This window comes from Pelobates fuscus, chromosome 3 (genome assembly GCF_036172605.1).
Source record: "Pelobates fuscus isolate aPelFus1 chromosome 3, aPelFus1.pri, whole genome shotgun sequence".
Classification (NCBI taxonomy): domain Eukaryota; kingdom Metazoa; phylum Chordata; class Amphibia; order Anura; family Pelobatidae; genus Pelobates; species Pelobates fuscus.
Window position 1 is genome coordinate 144160865 of NC_086319.1, and position 20278 is coordinate 144181142.

At 33.0% G+C, this 20278-nt stretch overlaps 1 protein-coding gene across 2 annotated transcripts in view; it reads left to right on the forward strand.

Annotated features, from left to right (window-relative positions):
- Positions 1–15368, forward strand: part of GABRG2 (gamma-aminobutyric acid type A receptor subunit gamma2) — a 384270-nt gene extending 368902 nt beyond the window's left edge. Inside the window, exons 9-10 of one of the 2 annotated variants that reach the window (XM_063447499.1) lie at positions 2735–2758; positions 13064–15368. In XM_063447499.1, coding sequence (XP_063303569.1) covers positions 2735–2758; positions 13064–13339 — 300 coding nt within the window. In that variant the 3' untranslated portion in view covers positions 13340–15368. The remainder of the gene's footprint in view (positions 1–2734; positions 2759–13063) is intronic. The other variant, XM_063447500.1, reaches the window with a different exon arrangement.
- The last annotated feature ends 4910 nt before the right edge of the window (positions 15369–20278 follow it).

Below are 20278 nucleotides of genomic sequence, written 5' to 3' on the forward strand. Positions count from 1 at the left end.
ATCCACATTAGATTTTATCTATGGGGTTGAGCACTCTCTGTTATTTTATTATTTCTTATGCTATATTTCTACCAAATTAGGTGATCTTTGGTATTGGGAGATTGTTGCTGTGTTACACCTAGTGCCTGTTATATGTTTTTGTTTTTCACTTACATGTTGTAGTATATTAAACACACCAAATATTGTATATAAGAGGAAGAGTGAATACACATGGCAAGACTTGGCATAAAACACTGTCATCTTGTGCCGATGCTTTTATGTAGGGCAGATCTGGGGGGATGTGGGAGTTGACACTTGAGGTACCCCAGGTAAGAAGTCAAACCATTTTAAAAGGGTTGATTACTTGCCATGGGGGCACCAGTGCACTTCTGGCACCATAACCACTTATGGTGGTTATGGTTATAGTGCTTGCAGTGTTCCTGTAATACGTGCATGTACTTAGACCCATCAAACCTTTCAGCTCCAAGCCATTGAACACTTTAATCTGGTACTGAACATATAAAGTACTTTCTTTCCAAATCCATAGATTCATTTTGCAGCAGGTTGATTACATGGAACGTAAACACTATTTACCCTCTCCTCTATTCCACTGCCAATCTTAACCCAGAACAGGAACAATATCATAATGAGGATGTGCTGTTTTGTGACAACTATGGAGTGTATATGAAAATTTCAGGGAATTTTTCATGGCATATGTGCAGAATGCAAAAGCAACACTGTAATAGAGACGCCTGATCTAGCGACAGCTCAAAAGTAAGTCAACACTAGTGCACCTTAACTTGCCATTGATAGTAGGGGTGCTGATCTGCTATTATTAAATACAGCTCAGCAAGGCCAACAAAGTTTAATTCATGCCATCCATTATGGTGCTATGCCATACTGACGATGGAAACACCAGTTACCTAGTTTGTAATTCCAGACCACCCTTGCTGGCATTATTCACAAGAGTGTTTGGCTGCCACTTTGTCACTGAACTCGAGAATAACGCAGGTGACAGCTGGGAACAAAGATTCAAGTCCCCTCCATCCCTCTAACAGGTGGCCATTTGATACAGGAAGAAGGAAATACTCACATATAATGATGCCCTCAGTTTGTTTGGTCTGCATCCCTTTATATTATGGTCTTCACCTCTGAATAAATGATTCCTTCTGGTATTTACTTCTCCTTTCAGAGGTATCATGCTCTCAAGCAGGCTCTCTGGACTATTTACCAGGCCACTGCCAATATAGCCTACTGCCACCTGACTGGCTGAAGTAAGATCACCTGCTAAATAATTGCTCACATTAACTCCCACGCCACAATACCATTTTACAAAAATAGAGACTATCAACCCACATTATCTTCTCCCACCCATATACTAACCACAATATTTGCCTAACTAGCCAATTAAACGCTACCTTATTACCTTATTAAGTCAACTTCTCCTATAAGACATACACACATACACCAAGCCACATACTCAGTCACCCATCTAGTTACATAGCATGTTTCTTTACCCATCCATGCAGTCACATAATATCCCATTAATGCACTGCACACATAAATGTACTCAACTAAAGAAATACCCAGTTACCCACTCATTTACCCCACACACAAAGTCACATATCAAGTCACCAATTAAATAATATGTTAAATTTGAGCATACACAGCCCTAGTAATAAACGCACACGTTACATGCGCATATGCTATTACCTACACACATTACACATATATACAGTATGTTGTAAAACACACATTACATATGTATTTACAAAAATAAGTAGTGGCACACACATTATACAGAATAACAGCTCTTGGCTGTTAAGGAAAATGTAGTCCACAAACATCACCAGTGCAAAACTTCCATGTTTGTGGACTACTTTTTTTAGCTTTTGCAGGCTTTTTATTATTCAACGTTTAGTCTATTTAAGTTCCTATTATTTTCTGCAAGCCTTTGGTGGGAAATAGGTAGGATAGTTAGGTGCAAACAGGTGTAGTGCAATGCAACATCCATACAGACACCACAAAATCCATGCACTAGGGTGCCACTGACCTCTTTTTCACCCTAGACCTGGTAAAAAGATTGTGCCTACGTAAAGTCCCATTTATAATGTCAAAACATTTTGGGAATTTACGTTTACAAAAAATGTCAGCATGTTCTTTACAGTTACTCAAAAACAGAGTACTCTCTCTCGCCAGATCTACTGAAATCGAAAAACACTATGAGTAGGAATCTTTGCTTATGTTTCATCACCTGTGTGTATTACAGAAAAATAGGTTATACCATATGTTTTATTATTTTATTCACTCTAATATTTATGTAAAATACAAATGAATAAAATATATATATATATATATATATATATATATTATAAATGTACAGATTATTTTTAATCCATAAAGATTAATATTTAACAAACATTATTTTCCTTATTTTCCTAAATGTGTGTTTTAGCTGTCACAGGTTTTAACATAATTTTATCTTATTAATAAAATGAATAAATGTTTTAAACAAATAGAACTCTGTAGTGGAGTTTACACATTGATCATTTAATTACAGTAAATACATGTCATAATATGTACTTACATTTGTTATTTGTGTTAAGTATTTCTGGTTAATTTTTTCACTTACTTTTTTCTTTAAATTTTGTATAAATTGCTAGAATAATTTGTTTATTCCTTTTATCCTTTAATATTTATTTTATATTTTCTTTCCCCTAAAATCTAATTTTCTTTCCTATCCATACAACAAAAGCTTCTCTGGATGTTTTCCTTCAAGGTATAATGTTTTTGGAATGGAAATTCACTGCATGTGTCTGCTGAATTGAACTATAATTAGTATACCTAATTATCTTGATTGGCAGTTTCAAGCTATTTTTTATTAAATACAATAAAGCAGGATTTGTCAAATTGAATACATAAATAAATCTAAAATAAGACAAATAGTATGTTAAGGTTGATTCAGCATTTCGTACATCATCACTTTGATTTTAACTATATCTGGCAGATAACACAAGCAAACAAATATATATATTTATCATCTCATTTTTCATGGCACTTTATAATTATGCCGTTAAATGAATGTTGCAAAATTGTCATTCATCTATCATTTGCAAGGAAATGCTGACTGTCTACTATCACGTATTGACCAATTCAAGTTTGTGTCAAGTTTTCAAATTATAGCTGTTCATCTAAAGCTGCAAATCATCCTGCACATAATCATTTTGTAAAATGTCAGAAGTCATAATTTGCATAAGCAAATCAAATTATTTTTTTCCTAATATACCAGTGATAGGTAGCTACATTCCTCAAGTGCTACTATCCAATTCAAGATTTTTGTAACTTTAGTGATGTTAAGTCACAATTTTATTAAAGATAGCAGCAATGCATTATGCTAAATGTTCTTTACTACTACCAATAGGAGAAAACAAAGCATTGTCAAAATGTGTAAAGAAATGTGAATGGTAAATTACAGGAAGCTTGTTAGTGAAACAGAACATTAAATCCACCAATATCAGGCAATCATAATCTAGAAAGGGTTAAAAATACAGTCCAAGTTCTCTTTCTTGTTCGTGATATTCCAAAATAGGAAATGCAACAGAGAAAACAAAAATATAAACCAAAACTGATATCTTGAACAGAAATTCTCTATTAAAAAACTCAGAAGAGAGAAGACATGAAAAATGATTATTGAAAGAAAAAATATCTCATTAAAGTGGAAGAAAGAAAGCACAAGAAAATAAAGAATAATAATAAACCTGAGGTAACTAAACAAAACATTGAGTGGTGGGATAATACTCGCCGTCTGTCTTTAATAAAATTGTGATTTATCATTACTAAAGTTAGAAAAATGCTGAATTATTTGAACAGAGGAAACATATTATGTTAGTTTAAAACAACCTAACACATTTGCAGATAGCATGCATACTAGTTAAATGAGGAAGTTTAAATTATAATTCTTGAAATATGGATTTGTGACTAGTCGTCAGCTTTGGTAGCAGAATGAAGACTTTGTCCAGTGATATATGTTTATGAAGCCATAGCTGAACTGGAAGAATGTGACCAAATATAGAAATATCAATATCAGCTAAATACTACAGCTAAACACTACTATAGTGGCACTAGAATCTTATTGATATGGTTACACTAATTGCTGAGAATTAGTAGATCCATTTTCAATTCATATAATTTTAAACAACAATCCACATAAAGTTTAGGATTATAAACTGATGACTAGATGTATAGGTAATAGGCATCAAATTGATTTTAGTCTAGCAACATGAAAAATTACACCATCTGGAGGAAATGATTTATTGAGCTTTAATATTGAGACTTGCTCAAAATAAGACATAACATATGTAATTTGAAAAATATGCAGATATAAATGTTTATGATAAACCATCATCATTTTCTCAGGATTCCAAAATAGGATTAAATTAAAATCCTATGCGTGTTGATATTTTGGACAATGAGAATATTTACTATGAATACCTCTCATGAGTTTTGAAATAGCAGAAATAGATAAGTGATATACACTAATCATACAGTATGCTTTTCATACTTCCTGGGCATATATAGGATACAGAGACCTCTGTAGGCACCAAGCATACCAACATTTTCAGGCTGATCGATAATTGTTACTGGAACATGGAGCCCACTAATAAGATTTCCTGAGTTGACTGTGAAAACTCACAAAAGAAAAACAACTTCCTGAGACCAGTCAAGCAACTAGAGTTAGTTCATTATCCAAGACCAATGAGTGAATTTCTCCTTTGGGTTTCGAGAGATTTTCAAGGTGTCAGAAATCATGGAAAATCCATGAGCAATTCCAGATGAGGAAAACAAAGTTGGTATGGTCACAAAGGAGTTATCAAAACTAAGGTAGCCATCTGAGTTTCTATCTGAGAAAGAACTCATTGTGGATGGTGAAAAAGTGTAATGTCTCCCATTTGTGCAATCTTGTAAGAATTCATCTAATTCCAATGCTCCTGTAGCTGGGCCAACTGAGAAACCTTAGCAAATGGTGATTTAAATGTGACCATGTCTGAAATGGTCCATGTCTAATGGTTCTCAAAGTTCATTTATTCGGTTGAAAAACATTTTGTAGAGATCCTGGAGATATGTGGAATTACAATCTGGATGCAATCAAGAGGCAAGTATTCGGCCTATAGAGTGATGATCTAGGCAATTTGCAGAAATCTGCTATTTCTTTGCAATCCCACATCGACTTGTTACTTTTTCACTTTGCTTATTGCAAGACTTTTTCGAGTGAAAGTGTCACAGGAGTCGTACCCCAGCATGCAGGAAACAGGAAACCATAAAAGGTGGATCCAAAAGTATTACCAAGTTACGATTGGCCAGATTTAACATAAATATACAACAAGAAACAGGGTTAAGAATAAATCAATAACAGGAATACTCAGAGTCAAAACAAAGCCGAGTCAGGATACTAGAAATCACGAGTTAAATATGAAGCTGAAGTCAGGATACCAGAAATCTCGAGTCAAATACGAAGCCGAGGTCAGGATACCAGAAAACACAAGTCAAATACGAAACCGAGGTCAAACACAGGAAATCACAAGGGTATCTCTAGGAACACTAATCAAGGATCTAACAGAAACCAAGATAGGGCAATGAATGGAGGCTAAAACAAGCCTTAATCGGCTTACCTATGTTCTGATAGTTCTATGTCATCACTGCGATCTAAAACAGATTAGGATCACAATGATGACATGGTCACTTTAAGAGTGGGCGTGTCGTCACATCCACATCTATATATAGACGTCCTGCCGCGTGGCCACGTAGTTCAGTCAGACTGTGTGGCAGGAGGAGGTCTGCTAGGATCAAGGGAGGCGAGTCTCCCTCAGTGTGCCGTTCGGTCTTGTAATGCGATCGGACAGCGCATCAGGAGGTGGTCTGCGCGGCTCGACGGAGCTAAGTAATACCACAGAAAGATCCTGCTAATAACTCCAGACAATTGCTATGGACATTTGCATTCTGTTCAAATAATTTCCTTGTGGTGGTAGTCCCATAGTGGGCTCTCCAGCCTACAAGACTGACATCAGATTATTTGATGATGTCTAGTGCTGATAATCTCTAGTGCTGATGTGAACATAGCCTTCTCATTCCATGAGTCCATGTGCTTCCGCTACGATATGAGTTCTTCTCGAGCAACCTTTGGCAACACTATTTATTACATCTCATAAGAAATAGATAGGTCATTTTAAGTATGATATACCCTCAACCATTAAAGTGCTTGGTAATTAAAAGGAGCCAAATGTATGCTGACAATAGACCTAAAATAAGAACCAAGCAATATAGGGGTAATATATTCTTCCTAAGGATCAATTTGATTGCTTTTCTAATTAAAATCAATTTCTTTTGAGACAGAAAAGTCCAAAAGCACTGTTGTTACAGATAAAATTAAGAAACAACTAAATAAAACTGAATTAATATAAATCCTTAAAATCTATCTTTAATCATCCAATCACCATGTTTTAGAAGACTCAACAGACAATGAATACCTTTAATCTTAGTTGTAATGGATGCACTCATTGAAGAGTTTCAGATTCATAATCAATCAAAATACATCAGTTTGTTTGCAAACCAAAAAGATGTTGCTGATATAATCTAGTAGATGAAGATCAACTTCTGTGATAGTATCCTTTCGGGTGCAATGGTTGGATTTATTGGCCAGCAAGAAGATTGTCTTGGCATGAAAAATGAAAAGGGGTTGGCATACTTACCTGAATTGGACATTGGTAGAAGTCTAGTTTAAAAATAGGTGAGTTTTCCATCAGGTTTTATGGGAAGTATATATATATATATATATATATATATATATATATATATATATATATATATATATATATATATATATATATATATATATATATATATATATATATATATATATATATATATATATATATATAATTATAGGAGTTTTAGTGACTTCTAAGGCATCCTCAGTACCTCAGTGCCTGATTGAAATTGCTGTGGAAAATAGAGAATATTCCTTTGAGTACATATGTACATATGATGTAAAGTGAGTGAGAACTCTCAGAACTCTCCTGGAAATTGATAGGAATATTGAGAATATTGCTTGGAGTGGGTTTGATGCTTTTTATGTAGATTCTTAGGCTAGGGACCACCATAAATGTGTTTACATTTCTTATTTTATTTGCAAGGAACTACAGTATCCAGTGAGTCTCTATGCTAAAAAGACTTTTCACCCCATTCATTCAAAAGTACTTAAATTTGTTGCTTTTGCATAATGTCAATGGCATCAACCAAATCCTCAACAGAGAATGCAAAACATTTTACTGGACATCAAACATTTGAAAAAAATGTGAATATATTAGTTTTCCCAGAGGGAAATAACCTTAAATAAAATCCTAACAGGAACAGTGATTTAAGCTCTGTTAGACTTCAGTAATTGGAAAACAAACAAAAAAAGGGTTAGGAGAAAGGCAGAGCGAAAATACGTATCCATATCACACTCATAAAAATTAAGAAATAGATGGAAAGTATTATCTACAAATAATCACAAACAGAAACGGATAAAATCAGAGAGGACCAAAGCAAATGTATCATAATATATACATTTCTATATAAACATACCATAAAGCATTGGAATTAGGCAAAAGAAAATGGGGATATAGGAGAATATCAAATAAAAAATCTAAAGAGAGGAAATAATGGGAAAAAAAACTATAACTAATTAAGGAATAAATATAAATATTCTGACAGGAAAATAAATTAAATATAAGACAAATAGAAAATTGCTAAATAAATGTAAAAAAAAAATGATACTTTGAAGGATAGAAAAAAATAATACGTTTTTTTAAAGTAAAACATATGAAGAAATATAAAGAAAATACATTTTAAAATTAGCCAGTATCACGTCCCCCTCCCCCTTCCACACCTCCATACAGCGTGGCCGCATCCGATCGATGTGGTCCCGCTGTAAAAAATAATAAAAACTTACCTAAGGCAAATCAGCTTGCCACTCAGCACCCTCGTGGAGCAAATACCCAACCGGTGCAGCGTTCTAATGAATGCTGGCCACTGCAGTCCCAAGCAACTTTGTAGCCGCTTCCAACCTCAACAAAGATGGCGCCGATGTGAATGTGACGTCACGAAAACAACACACATGTACGTTTTGGGGTCAAAGGCTATGTACAACCAATCATAGCCTTAGGAGGGTTATTTAATCTCAAAATAGCATTTGGTCAATGCCCTGTCGTGGTTTCCACTAGTTGGTTAACAGAGAGTGTGTTCCTATTCTAGTTCTTTTTGGTATTTGACTTTGGCTTGTATTTTGACTTCCCCGTATTTCTGGTATCCTTGACTTTTGGCTTGTTTCCTCATTGTGTCTCTTTCTGTGTCCCTGACCTCAGCTAGTATTTTGACCATTCTTTATTTTCATTAAGTCCGGCCATTATAAGGCCCGGTATACGTTATTCTTATTGATTGTGTATTACATAGTGCTGCGTGTTGGGTCATATAGTAATCATGACTGTCAGACACTTAACACTCTGACGGAGCAGCAAAGAAAGAAGACTTGGACTGTGTTATTAATCCTTTATGGATTCTGAATGCCTATGCTATGTGGAATTAATGTTCTGTTTTAATAATAAGTTTCCTGTAGTTTATCTTTCATGTTTCTTAACACTTTTTGAAAATGTTTCATTTGCTGCTGTTTGGATTATTATAGAAAGTTTAGCATTATATTAGCTTCATATCTTCAATAAAATCTGAATTTACAATTATTTCTTATTGCCTGGGAGCACCATTTAAAGATAATCCTGTAATCTGATAATGCTATTATCAGATTACATGATGGATTGATATATTTTAGAATTTTGTGATGAAAATATATTGACATTTTTTCCAACACAAACTTTATTAACTTCCATGGCTATATTTAGCATGCAATGTAAATGTACTTCACTGTTTGTTCAATTAACTTTTTATTCACTCGTCAATTGTCAGCATTGCCACGTACCTACATTACATAATGTCATATTTAAGAAATGTTTCATTTTACAATTAGGATTTGGAAAATTGTTTTTACACTGCTTTACTTTAAATATGCATTTATTCAATTTGATGAATTGTTTGATGCGCTGAATTTAAATGTTTTTATTCATTATATACATTAAATGCTAAAAAAGATGGGTTAAATATGATTGTTCTGTGTATTGTAAGCAGATTGAAAACGTAAATGTTGTATAATGAAACATCAAAGATGATTAATTTTGTTATAAACAATGTTAATATTCTTTTTTTTTTTTAATGTTTATTACTGACAATATCAATGGAATAAAATGCACTCTTAAAGTCTCATTCATATCTTGCCATATAGTATAGACAATCTTTGCAGAATTGATGTTAATTTTACTTCCAGAAGCAGGCACAGCTCTAGTGCTTGTGGAGTTAGTTGTAAAATAAAATGCAGGGACACTTTTTTATTTTATTTTATTTTATTTTTTATAGAAACAATTATTAATACCATTTTTTGCAAATGCAGCCATTTGGATGCCCATCATTGCAAGTGCATTGAGATTAGTGGATTCAGGTATGGCATAGGGACTGTAGTACATGTAGTAGGTAGGGAATCATCACCGTCACATAAGCTTACATAATAAACTTTTCAAATAGTTCAATACTGTTAGAAAAGTTTAAAAGTGTTTTATCTACTGAAGTCACCATTAATGTCATATATATATATATATATATATATATATATATATATATATATATATATATATATATATATATATATATATATATATATATATGGAACATGGGGGGGTGGTTGCACTCACCTGAACATGCTTAAATGGGGTGCTGCTGGGGGCCATATTATACAATAAACAATACACAAGATACAGCGCACTCTCCTATCTACTAAACAGCAACTTCAATGTTGACAGATTTTATTAGTTTTTAAAAGGTTTTTTTAAAAACACCTTATCTAGGCAAAAAATAATGGGGATTTAGTTACATTATATGATCATACATTGCATAAGCCTGCCACAACGTCAATGTACCCCATCTTTGGCAGGTCCTACTCTCACAGTCTAATGTCTGCTCTTATGAGATTAACCCACTTACTTGGGAAAAAAATTCCATCTGAGGCTCTCTGCAGTACAAGGCTAAATAGGGACCTGAGATGAGGCACCTGTGACAGGGAGGGGTGCAAAACCAAGGAGTTGGCTAGACTCCCAAATATATATATATATGGAACATGGGGGGGTGGTTGCACTCACCTGAACATGCTTAAATGGGGTGCTGCTGGGGGCCATATTATACAATAAACAATACACAAGATCCAGCACACTCTCCTATCTACTAAACAGCAACTTCAATGTTGACAGATTTTATTAGTTTTTAAAAGGTTTTTTTAAAAACACCTTATCTAGGCAAAAATTAATGGGGATTTAGTTACATTATATGATCATACATTGCATAAGCCTGCCACAACGTCAATGTACCCCATCTTTGGCAGGTCCTACTCTCACAGTCTAATGTCTGCTCTTATGAGATTAACCCACTTACTTGGGAAAAAAATTCCATCTGAGGCTCTCTGCAGTACAATGCTAAATAGGGACCTGAGATGAGGCACCTGTGACAGGGAGGGGTGCAAAACCAAGGAGTTGGCTAGACTCCCAAATATATATATATGGAACATGGGGGGGTGGTTGCACTCACCTGAACATGCTTAAATGGGGTGCTGCTGGGGGCCATATTATACAATAAACAATACACAAGATATATATATATATATATATATATATATATATATATATTTGGTTAGTTTTTGTTTTGTTTTTCATGGTGACATTAATGGTGACTTCAGTAGATAAATCACTTTTAAACTTCTCCATATCATGAAAAGTTTATTAAATCAAAGATTTTTTGGATTGTTGTCTTCAGGTTAAGTCTTCAGCAAACAGTAAATTCCAAGGCTATTCACTAATAGTTGAGAAGGTAGAAACTATTTTAACATATAGGGTCTTTACAGCTTGAGCCAGCATGAACCGTTACTTACGGCTCTGTTAATAGTTCAGTAGTTATTTAGAGAAATTCTCGATTAAATTTAGTTAAAATTAAAAAAAATAATCTCAATGACTATTTCAAAAATAGAAAAAAACAACCATCACAGTTGGTATACGGTGGCCTTGAAATAGAAAAAGATAGCAGAAAAGCATCTTGACCACAGTTGCCTTCTGCAGTCATGAAATACTGTATTTGGAAGTCTTGGAATTTAATTTAGCCCTGGTCAACAGAGCAATAAAATATTAAACTGGATCATAAAACTTATTAAAATTAAACTGTAAAATCATATTGGGAGGGTGATCTATGTATTAAGAGAGGGTTTATTAGAGTTATTGTAACACAACAGTATGCCCAATTTGCTTCTTCCTCTTTAAAGTATAGGCCAGGGTGTCTCATTTTCCGTATTTCTGCTATTTATGTGCAGAAATGTACATTGATCATCTCACATATGCACCATCAGCATCTAATTAAAGGAAGGAAGCTAGAAATTAGAGGTACATACTTAGCACCATAACCACTATAGCTCTATGGCCATTTCAGTTGTTTGGGAATTAGTACATGGGGTAGGTCGGATTTAGTTTTTTCAGCAAAATATCCTTTTGGCCCAAATTCAGACGAATAAAGATGCTGACAAAACTGGTTCTCCAAGTCTCCAAGTTTTTTTACCTACTGCTGAACAAGTTTTGTTAGAATTGTTGGTCTTGTTTTATCATTTGTACAGTGCTGCGAAATATGTTGTAAATCATTGTAATTTAATTTGTTTTTTTTTACCATCGCAACTTATTATTGCTACAGTTTTTTATGGTACAAATATGCACCTTTTCCCTGCACACATTGCTGCGGTCTGCCACCATTCTTTGACATGTTATAGAAGGCTGGGTGAGCCTGCTTCTGAAAGATTCCATCATGATATTGTAAAGATAATCCAGGGCCAGAGCCACTCCCATCTTCAGTTATATTTATAGATGCTAGGAGGCCGCCCAAACTGTTATCTGCTTGGAGAACAGTTTCATTCATGTATTTTCCTGAATTAAATTACTGCCAGTGGCAAACTATAAGTCTGTAAAGTAGTTCTAGGCAAAAATGTACAGAGAATGCTCAGCCTTCCATTTACACACAATAGTAGTGCTAGGATTGACTAAAATATTTTCTAACATGCACTTGGTGAGCACATTAGAGCAGCTGCAAATACTGAAAAGCATATTTTATTTATGTATTTTAATTCATTTTAAAGTATTTTCACATTTTAATGCATTATCAAAATAATGGATTAAAGTGTGCAAACCTTGTGTTGTTCCTCTAAAGCATACTGCCAGTTATCAGGAAAAGCGTCAATTACAGCGACTTTTTTTGCATTTGTTACACATTACCATGCTATATGAAACTCTATCCAATATAAAAACCCATCAGATCTCTGATGTATCAAGTTAGGACAATGAAAAATTACTTGGAATGCTGCTTCAAATAATGTGTTATCATTCATTTTAATTGACTCATATTATGCTTAACAGCAGTCAAAAAATCCTATAATTTTTTTCAGAATTAGAATTAAATTACAAGGAACAATATATTAGCATGTTGGAGATTTTTTTGTATGTTCTTTGTGTGTATTTTTGTGCGGATTTAGGTTATGCACAGATTTTAACAGGTACAGATTAAAAATAAACTATTTAAGTACATTTTAAAAATATATCCCATCATATGTTTTTATTCAAAGCCTATCAAACTAAAAGTGGTAACTGAGCAAATAAATACTATATGAACATGTTGGTATAATTTTTTTGATGGAGGCTTAATAAATATAGGTATACGTCAGATCTTTCATTGTTTTCTGGCCCTCATCCTTGAAAATTAAAATTAAAGCAAACTTGTCTGTGTTTTGGTTAAATTAATTTGCCAATATAGTAATATTACGTGACACATTTGTACCGGTATTACTAATGTTTAATGACTGAATAAAAATTGCATTATCAGCTTCCATATATTAACTCTATTTTTCTTACTCATATAATGATAGGCTCCAACTATTGACATCCGTCCACGTTCAGCTACAATTCAGATGAACAATGCCACACATCTTCAAGAGAGAGATGAAGAATATGGATATGAATGCCTAGATGGTAAAGATTGTGCCAGTTTCTTCTGCTGTTTTGAGGATTGCCGAACCGGCGCATGGAGACATGGAAGAATACATATTCGTGTTGCAAAAATTGACTCCTACTCAAGAATTTTCTTCCCAACTGCCTTTTGCTTGTTTAATTTGGTGTATTGGGTATCATACCTCTACCTTTAAAAGATATAAAATAAAATCATGAATATAGATAAGTGACATGGGCCTTATAAAATATACATAATTTTGTTTATCAAATCATTTTGTGACGCACATTTTATCTGATGATTCAATGTGTAGTGTGCCATAGCTTAGTATTACACTAATGCTGAATAAAACATGGTTTACAGTCAGATTTGAGAAAATAAAAGTTAATTATAGAATAGTGTGTTAAGCCATAGGAATATAAAGGTTTATACGTATTAAAGGATTCAGTTATCTTTATAAGGGATGAGTGATTATGATAATCTGTCAATGCTGTGTAAACATACTGCTCTTTTTGCAACTTTTGTTTTCTATTTCTTGTCTGTATTTGACATTTAAGCAATTTTCTCACATGTCTACAGATTTAAAGTAAGATAAAAAAATATACACCTTTTATAAAATGGTAAAAACTTCTCACCATTTAGGTAACAAGCACATGTATACAATCATGTAAATATTTTGCTAAAAAAACATGTAGTATATAGAAGATTAAATGCATGCATCCATTAATGCCAACATACAGCCAAGGTACCTTACCATATAGTGTTATACATTTTACATGTCACCCTGTGTTGTTTTAGGTATAATGATGGATTTAGTTCATCATTTTCTATTCAACCTTGACTACCTATGCTGTCATGCATGAACTATTTCATACTGCTCTTTCCTGATAACTATTCTATATGCCTTAAGGATATGAAATTTGAAAGCAATCTGCTCTTTCACAAACTCTCCAATTCAGTATTTTAGAAAATTCAGCCAAAGGGAGCAATCAGGCAGCAGAAACAAACTGTACAAGTCTGCTCAGCTTTTCTCCTATATATTTTGATTTTCCCTGCTTCCATTTGCTTTTACATACATATGCCTTTTATGTATTCAGAGTTATATTCAGGTCATAACACTCTATGATCACAATAAGTGCAGTTAATTTATAATGTTACTTAAGACTAGTCATACTAAGCATTATGTAATTTAATTTTCATATATAGAAACATTCATATTAGATATTACAAAAAAATAAGCATTAAAAAAGTTCAAACACTTCATTGTAATAGGGACTATTAGCCCAAAAGTAAATAATCATGTTGAAAAAAAATCTGAATAATATTACTTATGTAGCTTTTTATGGGCGTATGATCTATTGAGTGGGATTTTTGCGTTTGACTTTGCAATGTCTGACAAAGTGCTGCATCTATTAGCTAATTATGTGATATTATTCACACTGTTACACCATGTTTTAATATTTTTTGTTTAATAAAAGAAAATATCTTAAAATAATGTTAGAAAAGGCGAGTTAGTTTCAAAGTCACTTTGTTGGCTTAGTAAGAGGCGTTAACCACTGCAGATAAATGCAAAAGTGATGGTGCGTGTATGCTTTTAAATTTTCTGTCAAATAATTTTTAGGCAAATTAAAAACCACATGAGCTATTATGCCCCTTTTTCTGCCACTCACATAATGTAGGGGTTCCTCTTGAGTAAGCTTAAAGGCTACCCTCTGTGATACATTTGTAAAGCTCTGATTTATATATTGTGAGTGCCAAGATGCCCTATAGTAAGGTAGCACTTATAGTGTGCTGGGTCCTAAAAACTGATAAAGTCATGAAGCACAATGTGGCAGAATAGGAGACGAAGAATTTATGAAGATGGCCACTTTATTAGCAATAGGGAAGGCATCTTGGAATAGTTGTTACAGTCTATTGTATAGGTCAGTTTCACTAATAAACACCTCTTATTCAGTGTCACCGGAATCCTGATAAATTGAAAAGACAAAATATACGTTTGCAAGTATATCAGAAATCCTGGAATATTTTCACATTTTCTTGCTAGAGAGTCCTCCAGTAAGGAGACGCATTGGCTGTCAGATTTCAACACCCCACCCCATAAATACACTTTTCATTATAATTGCTGATACTTGTTTTATTAAGGGATCACTATAGGGTCAGGAACACAAATGTATTCCTGACCCTATAGTGTTAACAACACAATCTAGCCCCCCTGGGCCCCTCATGCCTCCATAAATATAGTAAAAATCTTACTGTATTCAAGCCTGAAGATGTAACTTAGACTCAGAAAAAACAAGCAGTCTGCTGCCATGTGGTGGAATTGAATCAATATGAGGAAAGTTCAGTGTCTGCATGCAGAGGGAGGAGATACTGAATCACAGGATGCTGTGCACAGTGCTGCCCTGTGCTCTGCTGACAGCAGATCTGAGTGGATCTGCTGTCAACTCCGAAGGCCCTCTGGTTCACTCTGAGTGACTGCAACTGGAGGTGTTCCTAGCTTTCAATGTAAACACTGTATTTTCTCAGAAAATACAGTGTTTACATGAGAAAGGCTGCATGGAGCTATAGTTCTCACCTGAACAACATCATTAAGCTGAAGTTGTTCAGGTGACTACAGTGTCCCTTTAACAATGACTAATATCATAGGACATCATCTAATAACTAAACATAAACATGTTAAACATGAATCTCTGTTACAATATTTGTTTTGTAAAACAATACTTTTTAGAGCATTAAGGACAAATCTTAAACACAATAGAAATAAATCATTGGAAATATATGAGTGGTTTCAGATTTAATATAAACACATGTTACGCTTAGTAATCTCTTTACTTACCTGCTACATTCTTTTCTGAATAATATTTTTGTAAAGCTGTAACTAATTTGATACTTATATCACCAAAGTGTATGTTTGACAACATTACATAGCAAAATGGCAACATTTAGATTTGTTTTCTTTTTTTCTCAACCATATGCACACTCATTACCATATGACTCCTTGATGTAGTGACTGATGAAAAAAAAAAATCTGCTAATCTCTGTTAAGAATTACATTTGTTTTTTAGCTGAAATACCAATGTTAAAAGTTAAAACTGGAAATCAGCATATTTTATATTATATTATTGCACTAAACTAAATTAAAAAAACACGATATTCATATAGTTTTATCAATACTAAACATATAAGTAGTAAACTAAATAGTGCATTTAGAGAGTTTATTCATTAAATAGTAAGTTGTGAATTGCTGTCAAACTAGAACTGAATAACAAAATGTAATATAAAATTATAAAGATGTGTAAATTACAAAAAAAATCCCATTTTAACTTGTTCCAAATTTTGCAAGTGATTTAACCTGAATTTCCTGCAAATTACAATGCTTATAAAACAGACCATTTTGCCTTTAAAAAGAATGCAGTTTCTGATTTCTAGGGATTCAGTGTATGTTGTTTAAATAGTATTAACAGGTAGTAGTTATTCATTATGTAGAATGTGCTGTGTTATTACTACTTTATTATTATTTAAGTTTAAACTGATGATCCTGATAAACAGGATAAGTGTTGTGAGCATCAAATCCATTATAGAATATTTATCTTTTAGAGAAACATTTGATTTAAAGGAGAACAATTTACTGCAAGAATGCTAATATTGTGAAAATAAATCTGTTAAACTGTTATTTATCCTATGATTCCTAAGAACATTTGAAGCTTTGCTTGCCTTCTGCAGAGCGTGATGCTTGTGCAAGGCATAATGCCTTGATAAACTTGTACCAATACAATTTCTCTGATTTTTTTTTAATGATCAGAGAAATACTATAATGTAAAAACTTTTGTTTTTCATTCCCATGATAAATGTCCTTTTATTTGTTTGTTGTAAATAAAAATGTTACATGTAAACATATGTTGAGGATTGGAATATTAATTAAATCTTTTATGAAAAAAAAAATGATAATCGCAAAACGTAAACTTATGGTCAGTGTTAGTTCTGTGTTGTATGTGACGTTTATGACTTTTTGGTGTAAAAAGAGCAATATTATGAAATGCTGCTTTATGTTTTAATGCAAATTAATAAAACACATCAATGTATACATTTTGTGATATTGTAGATATCTCTAAAGTTATGTTAGGGGATCACAACTGTTTCCTTAAATTGATTGTCATTCAATAACTAATAGTAACATATTTACATTTTGTTATTTTTCAAACAATATTTAGAATATATAGTAGTCATATTGGTTTTCTCAAACTTGCCTTTTTCTACTGTTTCCACTTCTCTTCCTCTTACAGTAACTATTCTTCTTTTCTTCATTCCTGGTCTATTTTTCTTCCAATTTAAAACATAAAACAAAGTAGGGACTCTTTTGTCTTATGTATTTTTCCTACGCTTGATAAATGTCGACAAAAGGTAAAGATAGTGGAGCTTGCCTTAATCTCCACCTTTGTCAAGATTGTCAAGCATAGGAAACATACATTAGACAAATTATACCTACTTGGCTTATGTTTTAAAGAAAAATAGATCTACAACAAAAAGAGAAAGAAATGGCAAAGCAATAGAAAAAATGTTACATTTAGGTGGCAGATCCATTTTAACAAAAGTGAAAGTTTAAGAAGCACCTATGACTCAAGCACCTGTCATGTAATGTATTTATTAGTAGGTCAATCATAGTTAAAAATATAAATAAGGTTACATGTTAACCCCTTAAAACCGGAGGGAATACTATTACGCCCTATTCTAAGCATTTCAAAATGCCGCAGGGCGTAATAGTACGCCCTCCGTTTTTTTTTTACTTACCCGGTCGCCGGCGATCCCACAGGCGATCGCGGTTGGGGGGACTCCCACGGCAGATCCTTCCTCCTCCGGCCCCCCCAGCCATGTGAGAGTGAGGTCCTTGCGAGGACCTCACAATCACATGGCTGGGTTAGCAGACTGCTGCATTGCCAGCAGGGGGACTGCCTGTAATCACAGTTAGTCCCCCTGCTGGCTGGAAATAAAATTTAATTAAATTAAAATCAGTGTAAAAAAAAATAATAATATACTTAGATCATATATATATTATATATATATATATATATATATATATGAGCTAAGAATATATATACACATATACACACGCACATACACTGTCTAGGTGTATTTTACTATATTACTATTTTTATATATATATATATATATATATATATATATATATATATATATATATATATATACTTAATACAATGTTAAACAAAAATCTGCACACCAGTCAAGCCATAAGACTTGCTTTTCCCACAGAAATCCCAAAACTGCAGCGATGTTGCAACCGCAAAGGATTCTGGGTGGGCATATGCAAATTAGTACAACAAAGAATCACATTTTTGCCTCATTCCATTTTAAACATGGATTCCTTTTAATCTGTGTTTGCAGTATACAACTGCTTGGAACACAATTTAGGAAAAGATGCAAAACCAGTGAACCACTCATGGACAGCTGTTTCGTTGTTAATGCAACTCATCAGCATGAGGTTGGTTACTGGTTTGCTTATTGAGGCTTGGTAGTGCTTGGGAAGCAAAATCCAATTAGGTTATGGTGGGGAAAAATTGTGATTGAAAACCCCTTCCACCTGAAGTCTGTGGATACTTAATACAATGTTAAACAAAAATCTGCACACCAGTCAAGCCATAAGACTTGCTTTTCCCACAGAAATCCCAAAACTGCAGCGATGTTGCAACCGCAAAGGATTCTGGGTGGGCATATGCAAATTAGTACAACAAAGAATCACATTTTATATATATATATATATATATATATATATATTAATATCAAATTACACTTAGACTGATACTGATAATATATATATATATATATATATATATATATAATTATTGTTATATATATATTTATATATATAATATTAAAAAATGTAAATACGTTAAAAAATAAAATTAAAAAAATAATTAAAAATAAATAATTAAAAAATATATAGAAGTGTGTTATTTTGTTCCAACTGTATTGTGATATTAATATATATATACATATATATTTATATCAAAATACACGTAGAACGAAATAGTATATATATCTATATACATAAATATATACGTATATATCACTATATATACCTATATATTTAAAAAAAAAAAATATATATATATATATATATATATACATATATTAATTCTACATATACATTTATGTAATATTTTAACATAATTAGGAATCTAAATTAATTACAATTAGTTAAGCCTTACTGACAACCCATGCCGAAAGTATAGGGAATTTAATTTGCTAGTACTATATTTAGCACTATAGCTTTCCAAGACACCATAAAACCTGTACATGGGGGGTATTGTTTTACTCGGGAGACTTCGCTGAACACAAATATTAGTGTTTAAAAACAGTAAAATGTATTACAACGATGATATCGCCAGTAAAAGTGATGTTTTTTGCATTTTTCACGCACAAACAGCACTTACACGGACGATATTATTGCTGTGATACTTTTTACTGTTTTGAAACAGAAATATTTGTGTTAAGCGAAGTCTCCCGAGTACAACAGTACCCCTCATGTACAGGTTTTAAGGTGTTTTCAAAAGTTACAGCATCAAATATAAGGCTTGTGTTTAATTTTTTTCACATTATAATTTGCCAGATTGGTTACGTTGCCTTTGAGACTGTATAGTAGCCCAAGAATGAAAATTACCCCTATGATAGCATACCATTTGCAATAGTAGACAACCCAAGGTATTGCAAATGGGGTATGCCCAGTCTTTTTTAGTAGCCACTTAGTCACAAACACTTGCAAATGGTATGCCATTATGGGTGTAAATTTAATTCCTGGGCTACTATACAGTCTCAAAGGCAACGTAACCAATCTGGCAAATTTCAATTTCAAATGTAACGTGCTATATTTGACCCTGTAACTTCCCAAAACACCATAAAACCTGTACATAGGGGGTACTGTTTTACATGTGAGACTTTGCTGAATACAAATATGTGTATTTTATTGCAGTAAAAGGAACCAGTATTATGACATTGACAGTTAAATTGTCATGTAGAACTAAAAGAATAACAAAATTTCTTATTTTCTCCCATTTGTTTCATATTAAATTATGTTTCATAGCTAAATATTTGATATTAAATGAAAGCCCTGTTTCCCCTG